The sequence below is a fragment of the Plectropomus leopardus genome, chromosome 23 (assembly GCF_008729295.1).
Source record: "Plectropomus leopardus isolate mb chromosome 23, YSFRI_Pleo_2.0, whole genome shotgun sequence".
Taxonomy (NCBI): domain Eukaryota; kingdom Metazoa; phylum Chordata; class Actinopteri; order Perciformes; family Serranidae; genus Plectropomus; species Plectropomus leopardus.
In genome coordinates, this window is record NC_056485.1 from 15,780,131 (window position 1) to 15,801,766 (window position 21,636).

The following is a 21,636-nucleotide window of genomic DNA, read 5'->3' on the forward strand; positions in this document are numbered from 1 at the left end:
CTACATATATAGCTTGTAGAGTTGCGTCGTAGTATACCATGTTGACAAAAAAGGCCAAAAACACCATAGTATTTAGTTTGACTTTGAATAATACGTCATAGTATGACATGTCGTCAGAAATGGCATAAAACAACATCATAGTATAATATGTCATCTGAAGTTGTCTTAAAATATCATAGTATAGCATATCATCAAAAACAGCAGGAAAACATCATAGCGTAGTCTGTTGTCATAAATGGCATTTAAACGTCATGATATAGTATGTTATCCAAAATTGCAAAACAACGTCATAGTATAGCATGTTTCCCAGAACGGCTTACAAACTTTATAGTACATTATGTCATCCATAACACACAACTATGCTGCTGCATCACCCCTGCCGATTTATGACTGAATATGCTATACAACCTCCATCGTGGGTGATCCTCAAACATTCCCTAATAATACACCAACAGGCCAAATAGTTCAGTTATTCTGTGAAATACCTCAACCTCTAACTGATGAGTTGGCACTTTTCCTCTAGCACCATCATGTTTACATTTTTTATTTTTATTAAAAAATCTTAACTCAACAATAACAAATGTAATATCATCAAAAATAAGGTATATATATAAGCTGTTTTTCATTACATAAAACCTGAGACACTGGGTATGCTGATACTAAACTTTTCTAAAATTATTTTGTATAGTGGCCCTCGCTGAATCCCTCAGGGAAAGGTATGGATACTTTGGAGATACCATCACCTTGCCCTCAGAGGCCGACAAAACATGGACTATTGCCTCAGTTGTGTGGTCAATATTCTCAAACAACACTTGGATTGCCACCTTTAACAAAGGGGTGAAAAATGAGCAATGGACCAGTCGGTATAAAGGGAGAATCAGTCTCAATACTTCCTCAGGTAAAAGACAAATCTATCAACTGTCAATGTAATACACATACATATATATGTATTTCTCTGTTGACAGTGTCTCTTTGTATTCTTAAGGTGATTTGACGATCCGTAATTTGACAACAGAGGATAACATGGAATACACAGTAGACCTCCTCAATACTGTGGGACAGAACAGCGCAGACAAGATAAAACTCACAGTGAGACGTAAGTTATACACCGCGGACAAAAATGTAAGGTTTTGTCAGGAAGTCAAACATGTTGATGGGAATAAAATGATGCTCACATTGTACTTTTACAATTCACTTAGTCCGTATCTCTGCATAATCTTATAAAGTGAAAATAGACTGATAACACAGGTGAATCAAATCAGGGAGACAGGAACACAGAATTAGGAAGACACAGGGACAGGGAGAGAGACACAGGAACACAGAATCAGAAAGACACAGGGACAGGGAGAGAGACACAGGAGCACAGAGACAAAACCACAGGTGATACATGAGAATAGAAAGAGAAATAGAAAAACCCCAATTAAAGTCAATAGTATAACACTAAACCCTAAACTATGGCATTCGCAGTGTTATGATATATCGTGGGTTGGCTGGATGGCACCCGGCGCGGCTGTATGATATGCAGACAGGCGGCCTTATGACACACCAGATTGAAATGCTGCTGATAACAACATAATATAAGAAGCACGAGGGTCTAACTTTCATCCAGTAGCTTAGTGTTCGCTTCTGTATGAATGTAGAACTACAGATACGTATAAATACGTATAAAGGTACGTAAAGTGTAATATGTAGACATGGAAGTCTACATATTACGCAGCGATATGTGACAACTTGGAATGAGATGAGACCATGTTGTTGACCATGTTAGCATTTCAAGTCATAAAGTGCTAAGCAGTCAGGATTTAACATTTTGTTGAGAATATCCTGATGCTAATCAATAATGCCAATTTATCGCCCCGCAGAACGCCTCCAGAAACCAACCATAGAGACTGTCACCAGTTCGTCTGTCAAAGGTGGTTGCTGGTTGTTTCTGCGTTGTCTCTCAGCGGATAAAGACGTTAACTTGTCCTGGCAGAGTGAACACTCCAACGTGACTGTCAACACGGGTCAACCTGATGGCAACACATCAGTTCTTTTCACTTTTCTTAAAACCACACAGAACTGTGTCAATTTTACCTGCACCTCCAGCAACAAAAACGAGAACGCCTCAAGCGACATTACACTGAAGTGTGATGGTAAGGTCATAATGAACTTCAATCGGAAAATATGATGCAATAATATATGATACAATGGTTCTGAGAAACACATTTTAGATGTTTTCTTGTAATTGTGTAATGTTCTCTCCCATGTTGTTTCAGATCAAAAGCCAACTCCTCACCCCGACTCAGTCCAGCCCAGGGAAAGAAATGCTGTCGCTTTTTTCCTCGGAGGCATGCTCGGAGGTGGACTGATAGCGATTCTACTATACTTTTTCGGAGGTAAAAGGAAAAATGTTAAAAAATGTTGACATCAAGAAACAACAACATTAAAACAACTGTAATACAGAGAAAAATACTAAAATTTTGCTTGAAGCTTAATTACGTGGTTATCTTTGGAAAGTAGAAACAGTTGAGTTACCGTGTTGCAGAGCTTTGTGGCTTCCTCCTCCTCTCAGCGTCAGCTCCAACAGGCTCGCAGTACTGTTGAGACTTTCTTGATATTCAGTTACTAGTTTAAAGGACTGTAGCAAAACTGGGAGGAAATAATACATTTTCCAGGATTCCATACCAAAAGAGGATTTGTTTACACACTTTGACACTTATAACAAAATACAATTATAATAAAGAAAAGATCTAGGGCAAGATTTTTTTTAAATTATCAAATATCAAAATCTGGGCATAATATACAAATTTCTGGAATCTTACATATTTTAACTACCAAATCATTACCAAATATTGGAGGCATAAGTTTTTGATCTGCAAGCAAACTTTTGTGTTTATTGTTATAATAAGGAAGCTATATTAAAATTTGGGATCTGAGAGCAGGATTTTAAAAAATGAGATTAGCAGATATAACAAATCTTTAGGGCACTTAGTGGCATTTGGGGATTGTTATAAAAACAAATACTGGTACTTTATTAGGCATGGGGGCTAGATGAAAAAAAATTGGGGATTAGAATATATATTATATATATTAGTATATTATTAACGGGGTCATAATATACTAATTCTAAGGAACTAGGAGGGCTTTATGAAATTTTAGGTGTGGCAGCAGAAGTTTGACAATTTGGGGGCTGCTATGAAAATTTTTTGGATTAAGATAAGATAATCCCTTATTAGTCCCACAGTGGGGAAATTTCCAACATTGCAGCAGCAAAGGGATAGCAAAATAGAAAGATAATTGTGCAAAATAAACTATATTAATAAATAAGTACAAAAACAAGGAATGTGCAGGATAAAGATGAAGGAAATAAAGCACAGAGGACGACATAAACAAACAATATATACAGTATTTACAACGCCGAGAAACTCAACAGTTAAATAAAGAATGTTTACAGTTGCATGAGTGAAAGTGAAATTGCACTTGTGGTATTAAAAGAATTAGAAAGAATATTTATTTATATATTCTGAGGGATATATCATGCTGATTCTTAGGAATTAGGGAGGGTTTTAAGAAACATTAAGGTTTAACATAGATACAGTTTACCAAAGCTACACCAAAGTTGAAATAAATATTTCAAAATTTGTAATTGGGACTGATAACAATCTCTAAGTGTGTAGGAAATTTTGCAACTTGGAGGTGAGAGGACAAATTTGGGGATTCAGAGGACTTACAAATACATAGGGGTAGTGGAGAGCTATAGCACATTTTTGGCAATCCTCCATATGGCCAACACAAAGGCTTATGTTCAGCCTGCTCAGCTGTTTTCATATTGAAACTTTGGGTTGGGGTTTAACACACTTTCCGTGCAGCAGTTTCTTTTGCAGGCTGTATTTACTCTCATAACCCCTCCTTTTTCCTCTCAGCAGCAACCAAGATACAGTACACATTTGACCTGAGCTTACTGTTTCCTGAAACAGCCAATTAAAACTCATAATGCTGATTTCACTCTGTGTTGAGAACTTACTGACTACCATAAAAATGGTCAATTTGTAGTTAACACTGCTTGTTTTTTTTTTTTTTACAGAACCAATTAAAGCTAAATGTAGACACTTCCAAGGTACATGACTATGTAATTCGTAAAGCTATATGTTTAGATAGAAATGGTAATTGTTTCATAAATTAATTTGTTTTCCTCTTATTTTCCAGGAAAACTGTTTCCATCAGTGGAAAATAACGTAGTGTAAAGGTAAACTTCTGTCTTGACTATCCAAAGGTTTGTAACCATGAGTGGTAATGCAATGTCACAATTTTAAGAAATGACCACATTTCTCTTTTCCTACAGTTAGCTTGACACCTGTAAAAGAAAAGTTTCAAGAAGCCAGAATGACGACTAGGACAAAATGTCTGAAGATGATTACACAAAGTGTAAATAGTTAAGTTTAAAAAAAAAAAAACATTTAAAGAAAATGAATGTATTTTGAGAGAATCTGCAGAGTAAAAGACAATGAGTCTGAGAAAATGAGAAAATCCATCACACCTAGTTGTTTTCTAAGTCTTTGATTATGTCTTGTCTACCTTGGCATTTTCTGCTTTTCATATCCTTGAATGTTTTATTTCTTTTAAGCATTAAGTACTTTATACTTACTTTTACACTTTATTGTGTCTATGTAAGTGTTATTCTAAAGCAACATTTTTTTGAGCATACATTTTCAAAAAGCCATTATAATATATTTTTAGATTTATTTTTATACTGGACTTTAATATGTTGTGTTTAGCGTCAGTGTTTGTTGTAACTCATTCCAAATTTTATGCACCATTTTGACTGAAGTACCGTCAATACATTTAAATGAGAGTTTTTGCTGTTACTGTTAAAGTTTTGTATGTTTTGCCTCACTATGTTTGCAAGTTTTTTTTATTTTTAGTGCTGTCTGCTATATCTGCTTCCCTTTTGGATGCACTAACCTTTACCTTTAGATGTGCATAACTTTTACCCTTTAAAAAGCCCTGCCCTCACATGTACGCTCCCAAACACAGAAAAATATGAAGAGGAAAATACAGACAGGGGGCAGAGTCACAGCAGACTTCTAGAGGGTCATGACTGAAAGAAGTTACATTTGTATGATTGTTGTGTTTCTTTCTTTTTTTAAGAAAAAAATCTGCATTGTGTATTAAAGGTGCATTGAAAGTTATATGTTATATATGTTATATATGTTATATATATTTGATTAAACATGTTTTTTTTACCAAACCAGCACTGTTACAGTTGACTGGATAGTTATATATATTTAACAGCTGCAATGTGTAACCTTTCACCTTTGACAAAAGATGTTCTAAATTTTGATAAAGACTCACTACACGCATGTATTACGCTACCACAGTTGTCAAATGTATAACAGTTACCAATTAAAAAAAAACCCTAGATGAAACATGCTTGAAAAAATGATTACAAAAATACAAAGCGGCAGTTATGACATTGCATGTAATTTAAGATGACCATCTTTGCACAAGCCGAAACAGGCAAGCCTCAGAAGGGATATTTACAAAAGATTTGCATATAACAGTACAAAAAAATATAACCTTTGTATTTACAGAATTTACAAAATTGTTAATAACATTGGAACATGTAGGTTAGTTTTTTTAATAAGATAAAGGTGGGTTGCAATAGTCTCTCATGGCCAAAGATAGAAAATGTACTCAGTTTTATGACTTTCCTTCATCATATTAGCCTTTTTTCAAATGTTGCCCCAAGCAAAGTATCTTATGCATTTTACTTTGGGATTTTTGAGGCAATACATGTTGTGACACTCTACGAAATCTCTTGATAGGGTGACACCGAAGCATTCATGCGATTGAACTGGATCTGGTCGTACACAGTCTGGGGCTGGTGATATAAGGAGGGTAAACAAAGACAAAAAAAAAAACATCAGTGCCACAAGTGAACGTGAAAGCTAGTCTGGTGAGACCACCCTGGTAACATGAATTCAACGCTCTGTTTCACTCTGTATCAGTCACGTCTCGCTGCCACCCCAAACACTGTCAGGTTCAGGTTACTTTATTTGTACACGTAGGTATATTTGGTTTGCAGTATAAAGTGCAAGGAATCCATTAAACACAGCTGTCAAACACCACAAACAACAAAAAGGATAAAAACCTGACAAGAAGAAAAGAAGATGAAACATAAACTACACAACCAAACCGTAAATAAAAGCAAATTAAAATATGCAAATAAATAAATCATAAATACAGGCGCCAAAATTATCTTGCGGAATGTGCAAATTTTGTGCAGTCTTCCTACAGCTTGTTCACCAGTGTGATGGTACTTTCCTAAAATTAAAATCCATTTGGGTTTGTAGCTAAGCCAAAGTTGGGAATCAAGAATTGTACCGTAGCTGACAACATAAGCAACCAATCAGGGACTGCATTGTGCTTAATGACCTGACATGCAGGGCACAGTAACAAGCACTAACTCTAACATTAGTAGAGTAAACAGCGATTAGTGAAGTTAATTCAGTTATAGAACAATAATTAAACAAGAACAAGAGGATGCACTCTCTGAATTTCTTAGAGGAAAATATTTGTTTGCCATTTTGCAGAATGGATGTGGCAAAAGCTTGATTTATCAACTGCATATCTGCTGGTGATGAAGATGTTCCTCGGTACAAATCCATGTTTTTTTGCTAATGACTGCGCTAATGGAGCACCACATCAGGAATGTTTGTTCACAATGCTTCAGACATACAACAAGGAAGCTGCCGGCTGGTATTCAGCAGTCTAGATGCAGATGGTTGCTGATTAAGAAATATCAAAATATGCTGGCAACACCAGTGTACCACAAAAACCTCGTGGGCATTGTTGTTCACAATGTACCCCTCACATACAAGTGGTAAATATAATTAAATTGTGTTTTCTAGACTGTTACTGTAATTACTGACAACGTATTTGTGTAATTGAGGCTAGTGTAGAAGACGTTTGTCTACCCAGAAGAGTACCCTCGGCCACTGAAGGCGTTTGGGGTGGCAGAGAGATCGATAGTGGCTGATAAAAAAGAGCGAGACAAAGTGTTGAGCTCACGTAATCAAGATGGTTTGACCAGATTATGCAAAACCTACTTAAATACGAAAAGCAAAACACTTTTGAATCGAGATACAAATCATTTACTTACGTGAGGCTTAAGTGTGAAACAGTTAAATTCAGTCATAAGCGACTAAACTATTTGTTAATGGTGAGCAGCAGGAATTCATGCTACATCTGAGAGGGCTGATATTTTAGTTTGAATCAAATATCATGTTTTTAACCCCACAATAAAATAATAATGAAATAGATAAAAATATAATTTGATATAAGGAAGATTAAACTATAGCCGCATGCTTAGGTGTATGGTAAACACATTTGCAATCTGCAAGAACATAAAAAATTACAGTTTTGGTCTTACCACAGCTGGAGCTGTAACGACTTTGTTCTCGATGGTTTCGTACAGTGTGCACGACTTCATGGCAGTGCCCTGGAAGATGGAGTAGGAAAATAATTCACTATCATCTAAAACAAACACTGAATTTCCATTTAAAACCAATGCAGATTACTTGCGTAAAGTGATGTGTGCACAGGAAATACATGAGCATACTTACAGCCTCATTTGCAACATCAGATATATCAGCATACACAGTGAGGTCATGTGTGTCCACACCTGAAAGTAGATTTTAATAAAGAAAAATGCTGACATATCAATCACCAATTTAAATTATAAAATTAAAAATTAAGTCATAAAGACACACTGTTATTCAGTGTAGCGTGTCTTACCCGCTTGGCTTTTCTTGCGGTGACAAAAACATACAGCCACTGCAACTAAAATGATGAGCATCACACAACTTCCTCCTGCCGCACCCAAAAGAATGATAAAGCCCGGGCCTGAAAATGATGATTTTATCATTGTTATTGTGACTTAGTATCAGTGAAAGTGATCATAATCTTGTACGGTAAATAAAAGGAAAAAAAGGCATATAGAACTGATGGTGCAGGAAGACAACTACAACAAAAACAAAATGTAGTAAAACACAGAAAAATGTCTTTTCACTATCCTGTATGGCAAGCTGTTTTAACATAAACAGACTGACTGACTCTACCATGTATTAACTGAGGTTAGGATATCCAAAAAGACCATTAAAAAATAAACAACTTTGAGAAAGTAAAAAGGCATCTTTGTTTGAAATTAAAAATAGTCTGAACTACATGGCAATATCTGAGTTTCGTCTAGTTAAACACCTTGAATTTAACAAATGAAATAATCACAATTTATTCAAGAGCTCCTCACAACCAATAGTAGCAACTTCAGTGATAAACAGAATACATCAGAGATATAAAGTTTGCAATTTTACTACAGCCAATTAAACGCCTCAACCATTTTCTTTCTCAAAAGCCAGACAGTAATTTCAGAAACTGTCACTCTGAGAAACTGAATTTGTAGATATCTGTAACATAATTACACCCTTAATCAACCCAAATATTCACTTCTGTGCACATACCCACAGGTGGGTCAGACGTACTGTTGCTGCACTTCACCACTTTGGATGTTGACTTCTCACTGACAACATTGGAAACAGTGCAGGTGAAATTGGTATCTTCATCCTGAGACATGATAATGTTGTTCAGGCTGGAGCCATTTATGTTTTGGTTCTTCTCGGCCCAGCGGTAGATGACATTGCTGTGCGAGGCTGCACTGCATGTCAGAAAAACTGTACAGGACTGGTTCAAGGGGTGCCAGGTGATATTAGAAGAGACGACAGGCTCTTCAGTTATGGGCTCTAACGAGGCAGACAGAACAGAGAAAGAGAAATGGAAAGTTTCCATTAAACACTGCAGCTTAAGATCAGACTGAATTTGGTAAATCCATTATACATGAACATATACAGCAGAAGCAGAAGCTCAGAACACATCATTCACATGCGTAAAGATACCCTGGTGAAACTCTTTTGATATTCAAAACCTTAGATCCTAAATCTGATGAGTCCTGTATGTTTACTCCCCAAAAACATAGCTTTGCAAACCAAATTATCAGGAGTTACTTAAGCATGCATTTCAAAACACTGGATCAAAGACACTACAAATCTCTGATAATTACAATCTTATCAGGCCCAAAAAGACAAAAGAACCAAAGTGACAGCAAAAGCAAGTCCTGACTATGAATAGACTGAGACAACACACTGACAACCAACAAATGTAAAATAATACAGCCACAAAAACATGAAACTGTGTGTGGAAACAGTCTTGCTATTTAAATAAACATGCAATTCTAACTTTATTGTGAGGCTTTGGCAATATCAATAATCAATAAATAAACCAGACCACTGACAGAGAGATGGAACAAAAAACATTGGATAAATAAAATGATGTGATGGAGATAAACAGCTGCGTATTACAATGCAACATTTCAGATTCACAGTTTGTGAATAAGCAACATGTTCTCATCCAAAGTCGTCACATATTGCCGCTTTGCAGTGGATTTCCGCGGCTACATATTATGTTTTAGGCATCTTTCTGTGTCTGTTGTTTATGCTCTGGGATGCCTCTACTGTGATGTGAACACAAGCATGTGGTGTGACGACGTTGCACACGTTTATGTTTAGGCAACAAAAGCATGTGGCAACCAACTTCGGGACTTAAACAAACGTACATGTTCGAACGGATGGTTATGGTTAGGTGAAAGAGGCAAATGCCAAGGTGTAGAAAAAAAACGTCACATTCAGACAGGAAGTGAACATCAGACTCCTGCATGAAAGTCCAAGGTTTGTTGGATCCATACACCGCCACTCTCGCCTGCTCGGTAGTTACCTTTGCACTTGTAATATTACCGTTACAGGCAGCATTTCACCCTAATGCTGTTCAGCGGTGTATCATGCAGGCGCAACAGGTTCTGTCCGGCTGTGTTCTCAACTGATGCTGACCGTCTGCATATTATAGGACATCCAGCAGCATATAACAATACCATGAATAGTTCAGTCTAGCCGTGTTCTCAGCAGACGATGTCCAGCGGCATATCATGCAGACACTTAAGTGGCTAAACTTGGAGCTCAGGATATGCAATGTGGTGCATCCTGTTATATCCAGAAACAACAGTCTACAGAGCATAGGAAATACAAGCATATGAAGAGGACTGATATTAGGGCATCTGCTCAATAGGAATTATATGAATCAATCACTTAATCAGCTAATAAATTCATTCATGATCAATCATCATTTATAAACAAATTTTAGTTTGCTTGGTCACAACCTACCATGAACATGCAGAGTGATGGTGACTGTTTCCCTTTGCTGGCCATTTAATGCAGACAAAAAACTAAACTCACCAGAATCTTTGAGAGTCAGTCCTCTCAATGTTAAACTAAAGTTTGTGGGGTTAAAGTCTAATCTGCCCTTAAACTGATGGTTTACAGAAACATTTGTATCTTTGTCTGCAATTACTGTCGGCCCATATTTCCATCTTGCCATGACGACCCCTTCAGTTGGTAAGCATGATGAAATCTCGACGGTGTCTCCAACTTTTTTATGGATGTCATGTTGACAACTGGAAGCCTCCACATCTGAAACAAGACAGCAAACACTTTGAATGAGTGTCATCTTTCTGGAAGCTTTCAAATTAGTTTTTTTTTAACATTAAAGAAGAGAGTCTTTGACGTTCATAGAGGATGAGCTATAAAGGACCAAATAACTACAGTCCGAAGGCGTCGTATGCAGAGTGCAATACAGTTAAACGTCCTTCGTGTAAAGCAGAATAGAAAAGCAGAGCGCAGAATGAAATGAAACATCAAACTTAAAACCAGATGACATTTAAGTAGCATGACAACATGACACGAATGACATCATGACATGACACAAACAAAACCAATGTCTTCCTTCGACATTTGTTTTTGTTGTTTCCTGTCAAGAGTTTGAACTGGTTTCATCTTAACATGACAGTGGCCATAACCTCAACAACTATTTTCAATTAACTGACTTAACTATTAAATTAGTGAGTTAGGGTAGGAAATGGTTTGTATGACTCATGTTTCCAGTTGTCATACGGGCTGTTGGAGCTGCACTGACATGCAACATGTTTTATTAATAAAAAAAAGACATAACTAAGATTTCATTTTCAGATAGCAAACTGAAAATAACATTTGGAAATAAAATGTCAGCGGCTCAGCCATAGTATTGTCGTGTCAGGTGAGCATCCAGAATCAGAAAAAAACACTGGTGCCAATCTAGGCTGGTTACCATGCCCTTTCAAAGCAAAAGCGCTGAAACCTCAAAATCTGACCTCGACCAAGGTTTCACTTAAACTGCTTATTCTCCTATGTTCATCACTTTCAGTAAGTGCTGCTGCTAGTGGTGAAGGATACTCAGGAAATGGCCGTGTTGGGGAAGCGGCTCTAAAAATGACTTCAAGTTGGACTACAGCAAAGCTAACCTAGTTAAGTTATTTAAAGTTACTTAGAAAAATCAATTCTACTTTGTTAAAAAAAAAAAGTTCAAATTGACAATGTACATGTGATAAGAAATTATAACAAAATATTATACAAAAAAAGACCAAATAAATGCCACTCCACTGAGATGATTACAAAAACAAATGTCCACTTCTTTACAGGTCATACATGAACAAATAAAATCAAATAATCCACTATTAACCCTTGGGGACTGGGGACCCTTGAATGTTTGATGGTGTTACAGCAGAGCAAGATGCCTGCCAAGCTGCAAACTACTGTCTGAAACCAACAAAAAACAAAACCTGCTGATTCCACAGCCTTTTAGGCCCCCAGGGTGTGATAAAGTGACCCGCTGATGTTTTTTTTTTTTTTCCTGTGGCTTTTTACTAACTAAATGTGTGAATGTTTTAGTGACACTGTTATTTTTCAGCATAAAGTAAATTTAGATTTTTTTTATATATTAAAAATTGTCATAATTATATATTTAAAAATATTTTTTATAGAATTACCATAATGTCTAAGCAGTTTTTTCAGAGCTTAACTATTTTTTTTTATTTGTTTGAATATTTTTTGTTTTTGTTTATTTGTTTTACCAATGCATTGCTTTTTCGGGGTCATTTCCTCCTAATTTGCCAATTTACTTCTTTCCATGTTTTTGAAAGAAATCAAGCCAATTTGCCCAAGTTTCAAAGGGTTAATTACATGTTCATGATTACCCAACACTGAGAAATGGACACTTCATGTTTCTGCTGTCATGTCATGTGAATCTCACAAGCTTACAAGCTTCTTCAATGCAACTATGCAGCAACTATAAACACTGATGGCTTGTATCTGTGAGCTGTAGATAGAAAAGTCGAAAGTTTTATTCTTACTTTTTAACATTAAATGCACTTCCATATTTCTGCAAATATTCTGAGATGGTCAACACACCCTAATTTCCTGTACAAACAACTATGACTTATCAGAATATCTAATTATATTATTAGCTTTAACAATACACCCAATCCTCTTAGATTAATAAAAGAGAGAACACGTAGGAAACAGAAAAGATGACCCATCCCTGAGTTGTGTAATAATTTTGTAGCCAAGCAGATGCAGCAGGAAATTTGCTGACACAAAAATGCAAAGCATGTCTGCAAATATAACACCGTACGATACAATATTTTGCCTATCCGTGAAATTACAAACAAGAAGGTGGGGAGCGCAATTTTTGAGCTCTGTGAGCAAATTCAGATAAAAAAAAAACAAGAAGGAGATAATTGATTTTTTTTTCTTTTTTTTTTTCTCAATTTGATCATCCTACTCCTTGAATTAGCATATTACTGCTACAGCTTTGAAGCCACAGCTGCATGTCTCACTGGAGCTTTTTAGCCGTCTTGCATTTGCAAACAAACGCAACACAAAAACTGTAGGCATGTTCCAAGGAATACACGTCATTTCCCGATATGACAAGCGCACATCCAGTAAATTCTGCAATCTTGACCTACATAATCTATTTTAAGCACATGACAACTTACATCAGGCAAAACAAAAAAAAGTTTTAGAATTGTAAAAATCCGTTAACTTTACGAGGACAGGTGTACATACCGTGAAGGCAGATCCAAAAAAGTAGCACAGAAATGTATGTGAAGAGGCAGCTCAGGCAACCACCAACCATCTCTGTGGGGAGAGAACAACTTCTGTTTCCTCTTCTGGTCTATCACATTGTGCTGTCACAGTACTAAAGAAAAAAATACAGAGGGTGGAGAGAGTGGGAGGTCTCTGTCAACGAAGAAGCAGAATATATCTAAAATAGGCATATCAGAAAGAACTGTAAGGTACTAAAAACGAGAGTTGAATCAGAGATCTTTGGTCAGATCTTACAGTAAATCACAGCCAGATGTCACGCATGAAACTGTACCGTATCACCATTGCATAATTTGTTTTCACACTTGAATATTTGCTATAAACCCTGGAAGTCCTGACCCCACATTATATCAGCTCACTCCAAATCTTAATTAGCTCAAGCGCAAAAAATCTTGTGAAACAAACTACTGCAAACAGCCATATCTCAGCTAAAAGTGTGAATATATTCAAGTTGAAAGTCCACAATTGAAAATCCCCAAGCAGGAAGGACTTAACCACATCCTGTCATCAGATATTCCTACATGATAAGATGCTAAAAATGATTTCTGTTTCAAGTTGTCCAAGAGTAAACATTGTCAAAAAAATAACTTTGCGTGGCCAATGCTATAGAAGAAGCATTCAGAGGATTGCTGAGTGTAGTCTTTACAGGTGACTTTTTCAGCCTGCAGCATAAAAGACAGGCAGTGACTCGGTGTCTTAACTTCAGTGGGGAGTTTATTCACCACAGACGGGCCAGAACGGAGAAGAATCACAGGGTCTATTGAGAGGAGGTGCATTCCAACTCGTAAAATATTGCCGCTTGGTGAGTGCCGATTACGTCTACATATGACACACACGGTATCCCCCTGCCTTTGTTGTTAACGATCTAAGGACAGCGTGTCTAACACCTGTTTGATGCATTATGTCTTTTCAAAATTTACTGCCGTTTTCTCAAGGAATGTACAGTTTCAAATAAATTACATCAATAAAACACCTCGTATTTATTTCCTTTTCCAACAAAAGCACAAAATGAATTCAGGAAGTAGACAACTTCCGCTTGAAAGTCTGGGGTTTTTTGGACCCATCCACCTTCCCTCCCTAAAAGAACTTTCCTTCTCCTTATAATACATCGTTACGTACAGTACTTCAAATCGATGCCATCCAGCTGCGCATCATACTGCCGCAACAGGTGCTGTCCGGTTGACTTTGGCGTTGCAAAAGTTGGCATGCGGCCATGAATTAAACTGACGGCATCTGCTGATGTAACCGCTACGAAAGATGGCTTTTAACATTGGTGTGTTATGCAGAAAACCCTGACCAAGTGGCGGCATTTCACACACTTGTCATGAGAACGGGCTGGAAGGTGAGGCCAAGCGTCCAGAAGCAGAGGGGCTAAAGAGCCCGACTGGAGAACGGGGTATGACCATGACATAAAGGTAGAAAGGAGCAGTCCAGAGTCTTGTACTGAATTCAAGGTGCAAGGAGGTGCGCAAGAAGGGGGTTCCAGTAGTCGGGAGAAATTTGGACATGACCTAGACAAGAATCTGGGCTTATACAGTAGCTGCAAATACTCCTAATGTTGTACAAGAGGATTCGTGAAGTGCAAGCTACTGCTGCTGAGAATAACAGGGTCATGTTTCACACTATCAGACAGTAACCACAGGAATAGTGACAATACCTTTTTTTAGTATTGAGACAAAGTTCTGTAAGATGAGAACAGAAACAGATTGAATGGACAAGTCTCTGTGCAGGAGTCCCTTCCCCCAAAATAACACAGGCTTAGGCCAAGATCACACTCGTCTTTTCAAAGTGAATTTTGTGATTGAATGTGCCAGACCGAAACACACTTGACAGTTCAATGCTAACTGCCCGATCAGACAGAGATGGGATTTATTTCTGCATGAATATATTATCTGCTCCTTGTGACATACATTTGATACATTCCCCAGATGGTACTTAAGTGCTGTCAGCACCTCACTATAATCCAAATTCAATGTAAGCCACCTGTGCACGTGGTCGGGCTTATCAGATCCCAATGCGAGGAAGATCTGAGTGTACTGATCTGTGTATCTGTCTCGCTTGCATGTCTTTATAGCAGAACTTAGGTCTCACGTGTTTCGACTGTTAGTGAAAATAAAAGGAAGTGAACAACCAACCAACGAGATAAAGGCCGTCTGTGGCTCACTGCCGACAAAAGACGATCCTCCTGTACAAGAGGATGTCTGTCCATGCTGCATAGTCTTATCATTTAGAAGAGGACGTATCAAAAATGAAAAACAGATTAAAGCTCTAATCCACGGACTGGTTGGGATGTTGTGAGCAGGCAAGGAAAATAAAGAGTCTCCAGCAAGAGCCGTAACCCCAATCACTACTATAGTGACTCACAAGGCAACAACAAACGACTGTGGTTTCACTTGTCTCCAAATCAACAAAGAAGTCGAAATTACTGGTAGCCGCTGTCTAAATAACACCACCATGCAATAAACTGAACCTTGCTGCGTGGTGTTTCCGCAGAGGTGGTCTGTGCACTGCAACCTAACTTCATTTCCCATGAACTTAAAAGTGATGGCCTGTTCACAGATTCAAACTGTAATGTGAAACCCACACTGTAGCAGAAGTGGTTATGATGCTGCCCAAAAAAAGTAACCTGGTAAACTGTGTGATATTTCACACTACTGTCACAGTTTCTTCATTGGTGTGGCTTCTGTTAACATTCAAACCAATTTTTATGACAATATTTGGTCCTGAAATCTCAACTATTGTATTCTGCCTATTCATGTGTGTCATCACTATTTTTAACCAGTTTAGAATATGGTTGGATTTCTACATTAAATGTACTCACAAATATTTTTTTTGTTGTTAAGATATGAAATTGTTTTTTTCCCTGTGAATTCCAATGGTCTGATAATCTGATTATCAAAAAAAGACAATAAATGGTGTTTTTAACAGACCTTTTTTCAACAAAGCAAAAACATAAATCAATTCATTTTCCATGTTTATTTATTTATTAATATTTAACGCTTATCAATAAATGAAGTGACGCTGTTCATATATATTGTATTTCATATTGTATTTATTATCATGTCTGAAAATATCCTCAAATTCTTAAGTATCACCAAACACAAAATGCTAAAAACTTCATTAGATGAATATTCTGTTGTCAATCAATGAAATGCATTTTTACTTGACTGTATCACTAAAAATCACAGCAAAAATTATTTGTTTTTTTCCCTTCTTTTCTATTTAATCTCAATTTCCCCTATGCATTTTCCAGTGAAATTCCCCATTCATTCCGATGGATGTATTGTTTTGTAGTAGTAGTAAAATAGTAAGTAAAATAGAATACTTTCACATGATATTTTTAAAATAAATAATAGGTTTAAATATGTAGTAGTACCTGGGGATTCACAATCTTCAGGTATTCTTCACTGACTGTAGAAAAGAGCAGAGCGTTTAACATTGAGCACAGCGGCTAAAAAGTTTGCAAATAAAAGAAATTAGGTCATTTCCTTTTGTATAAGTCGTGATCATCAAGTGGATTAAATGTGTCAACTTCTATTTTAAGAAATTTTCATACAGCATGTATTCCCATTCTCCTCTGTTGCACAGTAATTTCTATGTCAAACCTTTTAATTTTCAAGGACACGCAGACTTTTTAACTTGCTGAAACCCTGAAGTATAACATGGGCACGTTTACCAGTGTTTCTTTTGAAAGAAGAAGTGATACAGTGGAACAGTGGACAGTGAGTCATACAAGAAACAGGATAGAGACACTTTGAACGGCACACCCTGACCCTTTAGATCCTCCATTTTAACCCTAAAACACGAAGGACGAGAGTTCAAATGAGAGTTCAATTTTTTTCCAAAAGCTACCTCAACATGAATCTTTGCTCTATTGTTTTGTTGATGATGTACTCCTTTTCACAAATCTGGAACCAAATCAGAGGGGAAAAAATTAAAATGATGAATAAGACATTTAATAAGATATTGGTGTAGTGGGGAAAAGTTATAATAAAGAGAGGGGTAAACTGTACCATTTAAAGCTTCTTCTGAGCCTCTCATTTCTTCATAGACACAATCATCACCTACAGGTCAGAGATAATTAAGACAAGGTGATATTAAACATGCCACATCTGCGATACCATTTCAAACCTGTAAAGGCAACATGAACATAACAAGGTTATCAAGTTTTTTTTTCATGATTAGAGTTCAAAATAAACAGATATCATACGTTTGCTCTGATTGTTTTTAAAAAGTAACGCCTCTAGAAAATTGTGTCTTTGTTGACCTCCAGTGGTTTCACTTGTCATCCTGCTGCAGTGATGGACAGGTGTACTCCAGGAAGTGGAACAGTTTTTATTTATTTTATTTTTTTACCAGAGCTAAGCCCATAAAGTGCTGCTTAGCCGGTTTTAAAGGTGCAATTCACTCAACAATTAAAATACATGTATTTCTTCTTACCTGCTGCTCTAACTTGTAGTGCTTATTGCATATGCATCGCATATGCAATAAGCAGTGATGCAGTGATTATTTATTTTGGTGAGAGTTGGTAGTGTTGGAGATATCTGCCATGGTTGAAAAACTCAACAGAAATTTCTCTTTCAAGAAGTTATGACACGTTTCTCTCTACTTTCTCTTTCTGTCCACTGAACTTCAACTTCCAACCGACTCACTGCACAGAAGGGAGTATACTAAACAACCTATTGCAGTGAGGAAAAAGCTTTTGCAGAACCTGGATATTCTGCAACCTATGGTCCGGTACCGTCTACCTGAGAGCAGGAGGGTGAACTCACACCAAACAACAAAGGTAAGAGGGAAAAAATATGCAAAATTGAATTTTAGGTGAACTGTCCCTTTAAGTTACTCTTTAAAAATGTTTGAAAATTGAGATGTTCATGTTTTACTTTAGTCAGCACAGTAACAACAGAATAGAGATAATATCTTGTGTATGTTTTTGCACCTCCAAATACCAGCAGACAGATACAATTAACCTGATCCTGCTGGTTAGCATGAGTGGCTGTAAATCATTGTCACAGTTTCCTTTTTCTAAGAAGCGTTGCTGTTATGGCCAAATTTGGACAGTGTTAACACCACTGTGTGTACAGTGTGCTCAAATGTCACAGTTTGCTGTCTAATAATATCTTTTTTGTTGGCAACATTTTGTACCCTCTATTTTGACATTTCTGAGAGCCTGTCTGTAAATATATTCTGGGAGCATACTGTCATCTGAACAAGTATTTTGCTTTCATTTTTGGTTTCATATCTTATGTACTTACTCTGCTTGCGAGGATGATGGAGATGAACCGATGGAGATGTGACGTTATTGTATATATTTGGGGGTCCACCTGCAAAGGAATGTTTCAGATAAATCAAATTTTAACCATTAAATGATTAAAAAGCTCTACATTAATCAAAGTTTACTGTAAACTCAACCTGTTACACCATCTTCAGAGCCTCTCATTGTTTCATAGACACAACTATCACCTACAGGACAGAGATAATCAAAGTATGTCATACAAATAAATGTTTGAAAGTGCGCAAAAAACGTATTATTTTGAACAAGTTAAAAGGTTTAAAATAGCGATGAAAGCAAAGAGAAGTGGATGGAAGACTGACCATGGAGAAGAGACGAGTACACATGTTGCTGGGTTTCATCTTGGTTGACCATTTGAGACTGGGTGAGCCTGTAAAGTATAGTTCAAAATTCACATTAGCAGACGAATAAAAAAATAAAATAAAACCTGTGAAAGTAAAAAATGACTGAAAGACGTAGTATCTTGATGTTGTTATTTGCAGATCAGAGAAATGCCCTCACCTATTAAAACACGGACCTGTGAAAAAGAGGTTGTGTATTTATTTTTGTTTTGTTGTTGCACATTAAAGCACTGACCTCAGAAGTATTCAGTATGAATTTGGATAATCAACAGCCCAGGCACCAGAAGAAAATGTTGGCATTTTACATTTCCTCAAAACCATGACTATGTTACATTTACATGTTTCATATGTATCATATTAGCATTTCTAAAGTGACAATATATAGGCTGACTCTCTCATCGGGAGGTGGAGAGGATGATGGATGGTGTGTCATCCAGGTGAGACACCTGCCGAGCTGCAGACCGCTGTTCACACTAAACAATCTGAACCTGGTTGTGTTTTAAATGACCTGTTGCTGAGTGTGCAACAAAAAGTGGTTAGAAAGCGGACGTTTCAACATAGCTTTTGTATCATGTAAAATACTATTATATGCAAGTAAAGTGGCAACATTTTTTCTTATGACTGGGTTGTTATCCATCTAATATCAGTAGGAGAAGGTCTTACCCTTTGACTTCTTGTAGAAAAGAAGCAAAAGCAGCAGTAGAATAATTAGTAAAATTCCAATTATAGGCCCAATAATCAATGGTAAAAGAGGTGAGGAGCTGGACACTGAAATGATAAACAAGTAATATAATTTTTAGAAGCAGTCTCACTAAAATATGTGTTTTTAAAGGATTCAGATACCAAAGTAAAGCAAATAATACATACATTTTTTTTGCATGCACCTGATCCTTGTGGGTTGCTGCTACACGTCACTCACACTTACACTCCTCAGAATCAACCCAAATATTAACTTCTGTGCACATACCTGTGTTAGGTGGGTCAGACGTACTGTTGCTGCACGTCACCACTTCGGATGTTGACTTCTCACTGACAACATTGGAAACAGTGCAGGTGAAATTGGTGTCTTCATCCTGAGACATGATAATGTTGTTCAGGCTGGAGCCATTTATGTTTTGGTTCTTCACGGCCCAGCGGTAGATGACATTGCTGTGCGAGGCTGCACTGCACGTCAGAAAAACTGTACAGGACTGGTTCAAGGGGTGCCAGGTGAAATTAGAAGAGACGACAGGCTCTTCAGTTATGGGCTCTAACGAGGCAGACAGAACAGAGAAAGAGAGGGACACTTTTTGTTAGACACTGCAGCTTAAGATCAGACTGAATTTGGTAAATCCTTAGATTTGGCTTGCTGGAGTAAAAAACTGCATGTTACAATGAAACAAGAGGACAGTGGCATTTCAGTTTGGACAGAAGCAGTTTGGAAATAAGTTACCGAATTCCTATTAATGCTTTTTAATGAGCAAATACACTGTAATCCATTGCAAAAACATGGAGGCCCAAAGCAAGTAACATTTACTTGACAACATTTGATGACAGAGTTTGACAAAAACAGAGAAATCCTACCATGAACATGCAGAGTGATGGTGACTACTTCCCTTTGCTGGCCATTCAAGGCAGATAAAAAACTAAACTGACCAGAATCTTTGAGAGTCAGTCCTCTCAATGTTAAACTTAAGTTTGTGGAGTTAAAGTCTAATCTGCCCTTAAACTGATGGTTTACAGAAACATTTGTATCTTTGTCTGCAATTACTGTCGGCCCATATTTCCATCTTGCCATGACGACCCCTTCAGTTGGCAAGCATGATGAAATCTCAACAGTGTCTCCAACTTTTTTATGGATGTCATGTTGACAACTGGAAGCCTCCACATCTGAAACATATGAACAAATAACAGAGTGAGTGTAATCTTTTTGCCATTGTGAAACTGATCTTTATATGATGGCTCATGGATGGTCACCAATATTGACAGAGAGAGAAGGTAGGAAAAAGCGACTTTGTCATTTAGAAACTTGGATTTCTTGGATAAAAAAGGCACTGACATACTTCTAAAGTCAAATTTTACAAACATGCAATGATTTACAGTATTATATATAAATAAATGAAATTTTCAAGTAACAAAATTGGAAAAATATTATTGGCTTAAATGTAAATGTAAATTTAAACAAGCAAGATGCAGATGAAGCAAACCAGGAAATACTGTAAGTTTGACCTACATTCTTCAGCTGTACCATTTTAAGCTCTTGCAAGAGTGCATCAGTCAAAAATGCAAATACAAATTGTCTCATAACACTAAAACTGCATTGGCTTACTGAGCAGTGGCATACACACCATGGAAGAAGAGCCCAAACAGCAGCAGAGCACTGAATGTGAAGAAGTCAGTTGTGTATTGGAGGCGACCCTCAGCCATCTCTGTGGGGGGAAGGACCACTGCTTCCTCTTTTGGTCTATCAAACTCTGCTGTGACACGTTAGAGAGAAAAAAAAACTGTCAGCCGGAAAGAGACAGCAAGCAGGACATGCAGTGTGGCCATGCCTGATAGAAAAAGTTGAACATGTAAGAGCTGAGATCATTATCATTGTTTTTTGGGTTGTTTCTTTTAAAAGACAGCTGTTTCAAGTTTAATTTACATCACCAGCCTCCTAATTGACTGTATTCTACTTAGAAACTAAATCATGCACTTAACTCATTTTAGATAAGAAACTGTCTTTAGAGACTACTGCAAAGAAAACCAGTTCTAGATGTGTTAGACTAAGTGTATCACATTTGTTACTCTGTCAGCAAGAAGAACTTTATCACATCTTGTCATCAGATATTCACACATTCTTGCAAGTCAATTCATTTCAAGTAACTTCTGAAGCACATGCCTCTGCAGAAGTGGCCTGTACATTGTCTTTTTTTAACATTATTTTTTTTCAGTTGGTTCACAATAACTTTTAAGT

The 21,636-nt window shown here is 37.0% G+C and overlaps 3 protein-coding genes across 8 annotated transcripts in view; 1 reads left to right on the top strand and 2 right to left on the bottom strand.

Annotated features, from left to right (window-relative positions):
• The window catches only part of si:cabz01074946.1 (CD48 antigen), a 46,282-nt gene extending 41,160 nt beyond the window's left edge, over nt 1–5,122 (top strand). Inside the window, exons 2-8 of one of the 6 annotated variants that reach the window (XM_042512012.1) lie at nt 689–898; nt 986–1,096; nt 1,863–2,135; nt 2,259–2,378; nt 4,067–4,099; nt 4,189–4,228; nt 4,325–5,122. In XM_042512012.1, coding sequence (XP_042367946.1) covers nt 689–898; nt 986–1,096; nt 1,863–2,135; nt 2,259–2,378; nt 4,067–4,099; nt 4,189–4,226 — 785 coding nt within the window. In that variant the 3' untranslated portion in view covers nt 4,227–4,228; nt 4,325–5,122. Of the gene's footprint in view, nt 1–688; nt 899–985; nt 1,097–1,862; nt 2,136–2,258; nt 2,379–4,066; nt 4,100–4,188 lie in introns of all 6 variants that reach the window. The other 5 variants (XM_042512014.1, XM_042512013.1, XM_042512016.1 and 2 more) reach the window with 5 other exon arrangements.
• A 320-nt stretch (nt 5,123–5,442) lies between these two features.
• On the bottom strand, nt 5,443–13,137 carry LOC121961908 (SLAM family member 5-like). The gene is made up of 7 exons (XM_042512009.1): nt 13,026–13,137; nt 10,251–10,556; nt 8,502–8,780; nt 7,780–7,887; nt 7,608–7,666; nt 7,415–7,483; nt 5,443–5,863 (listed from the first exon to the last, which is right to left on the bottom strand). The coding sequence occupies exons 1-7, from the start codon at nt 13,093–13,095 to the stop codon at nt 5,789–5,791; spliced, it is 966 nt and encodes a 321-aa protein (XP_042367943.1). The 5' UTR covers nt 13,096–13,137; the 3' UTR covers nt 5,443–5,788.
• A 2,961-nt stretch (nt 13,138–16,098) lies between these two features.
• LOC121962449 lies at nt 16,099–21,104 on the bottom strand. The gene is made up of 9 exons (XM_042512705.1): nt 21,026–21,104; nt 19,666–19,947; nt 19,362–19,466; nt 18,859–18,874; nt 18,660–18,727; nt 18,477–18,527; nt 18,320–18,388; nt 17,078–17,128; nt 16,099–16,972 (listed from the first exon to the last, which is right to left on the bottom strand). The coding sequence occupies exons 1-9, from the start codon at nt 21,102–21,104 to the stop codon at nt 16,965–16,967; spliced, it is 729 nt and encodes a 242-aa protein (XP_042368639.1). The 3' UTR covers nt 16,099–16,964.
• Between the last annotated feature and the right edge of the window lie 532 nt (nt 21,105–21,636).

Excerpts from the sequence above, each read along its gene's own strand:
- LOC121961908 (XM_042512009.1), bottom strand. The coding sequence starts at position 13,095 with ATGGTTGGTGGTTGCCTGAGCTGCCTCTTCACATACATTTCTGTGCTA. Across the intron at positions 8,781-10,250 it reads CATCACTCTGCATGTTCATG|AGCCCATAACTGAAGAGCCT; the intron begins GTAGGTTGTGAC and ends CTGCCTCGTTAG. Across the intron at positions 7,667-7,779 it reads CCGCAAGAAAAGCCAAGCGG|GTGTGGACACACATGACCTC; the intron begins GTAAGACACGCT and ends ATCTACTTTCAG.
- LOC121962449 (XM_042512705.1), bottom strand. The coding sequence starts at position 21,104 with ATGGCTGAGGGTCGCCTCCAATACACAACTGACTTCTTCACATTCAGT. Across the intron at positions 19,467-19,665 it reads GTCTGACCCACCTAACACAG|TGTCCAGCTCCTCACCTCTT; the intron begins GTATGTGCACAG and ends TTATCATTTCAG. Across the intron at positions 18,528-18,659 it reads GTACTCGTCTCTTCTCCATG|GTGATAGTTGTGTCTATGAA; the intron begins GTCAGTCTTCCA and ends TCTGTCCTGTAG.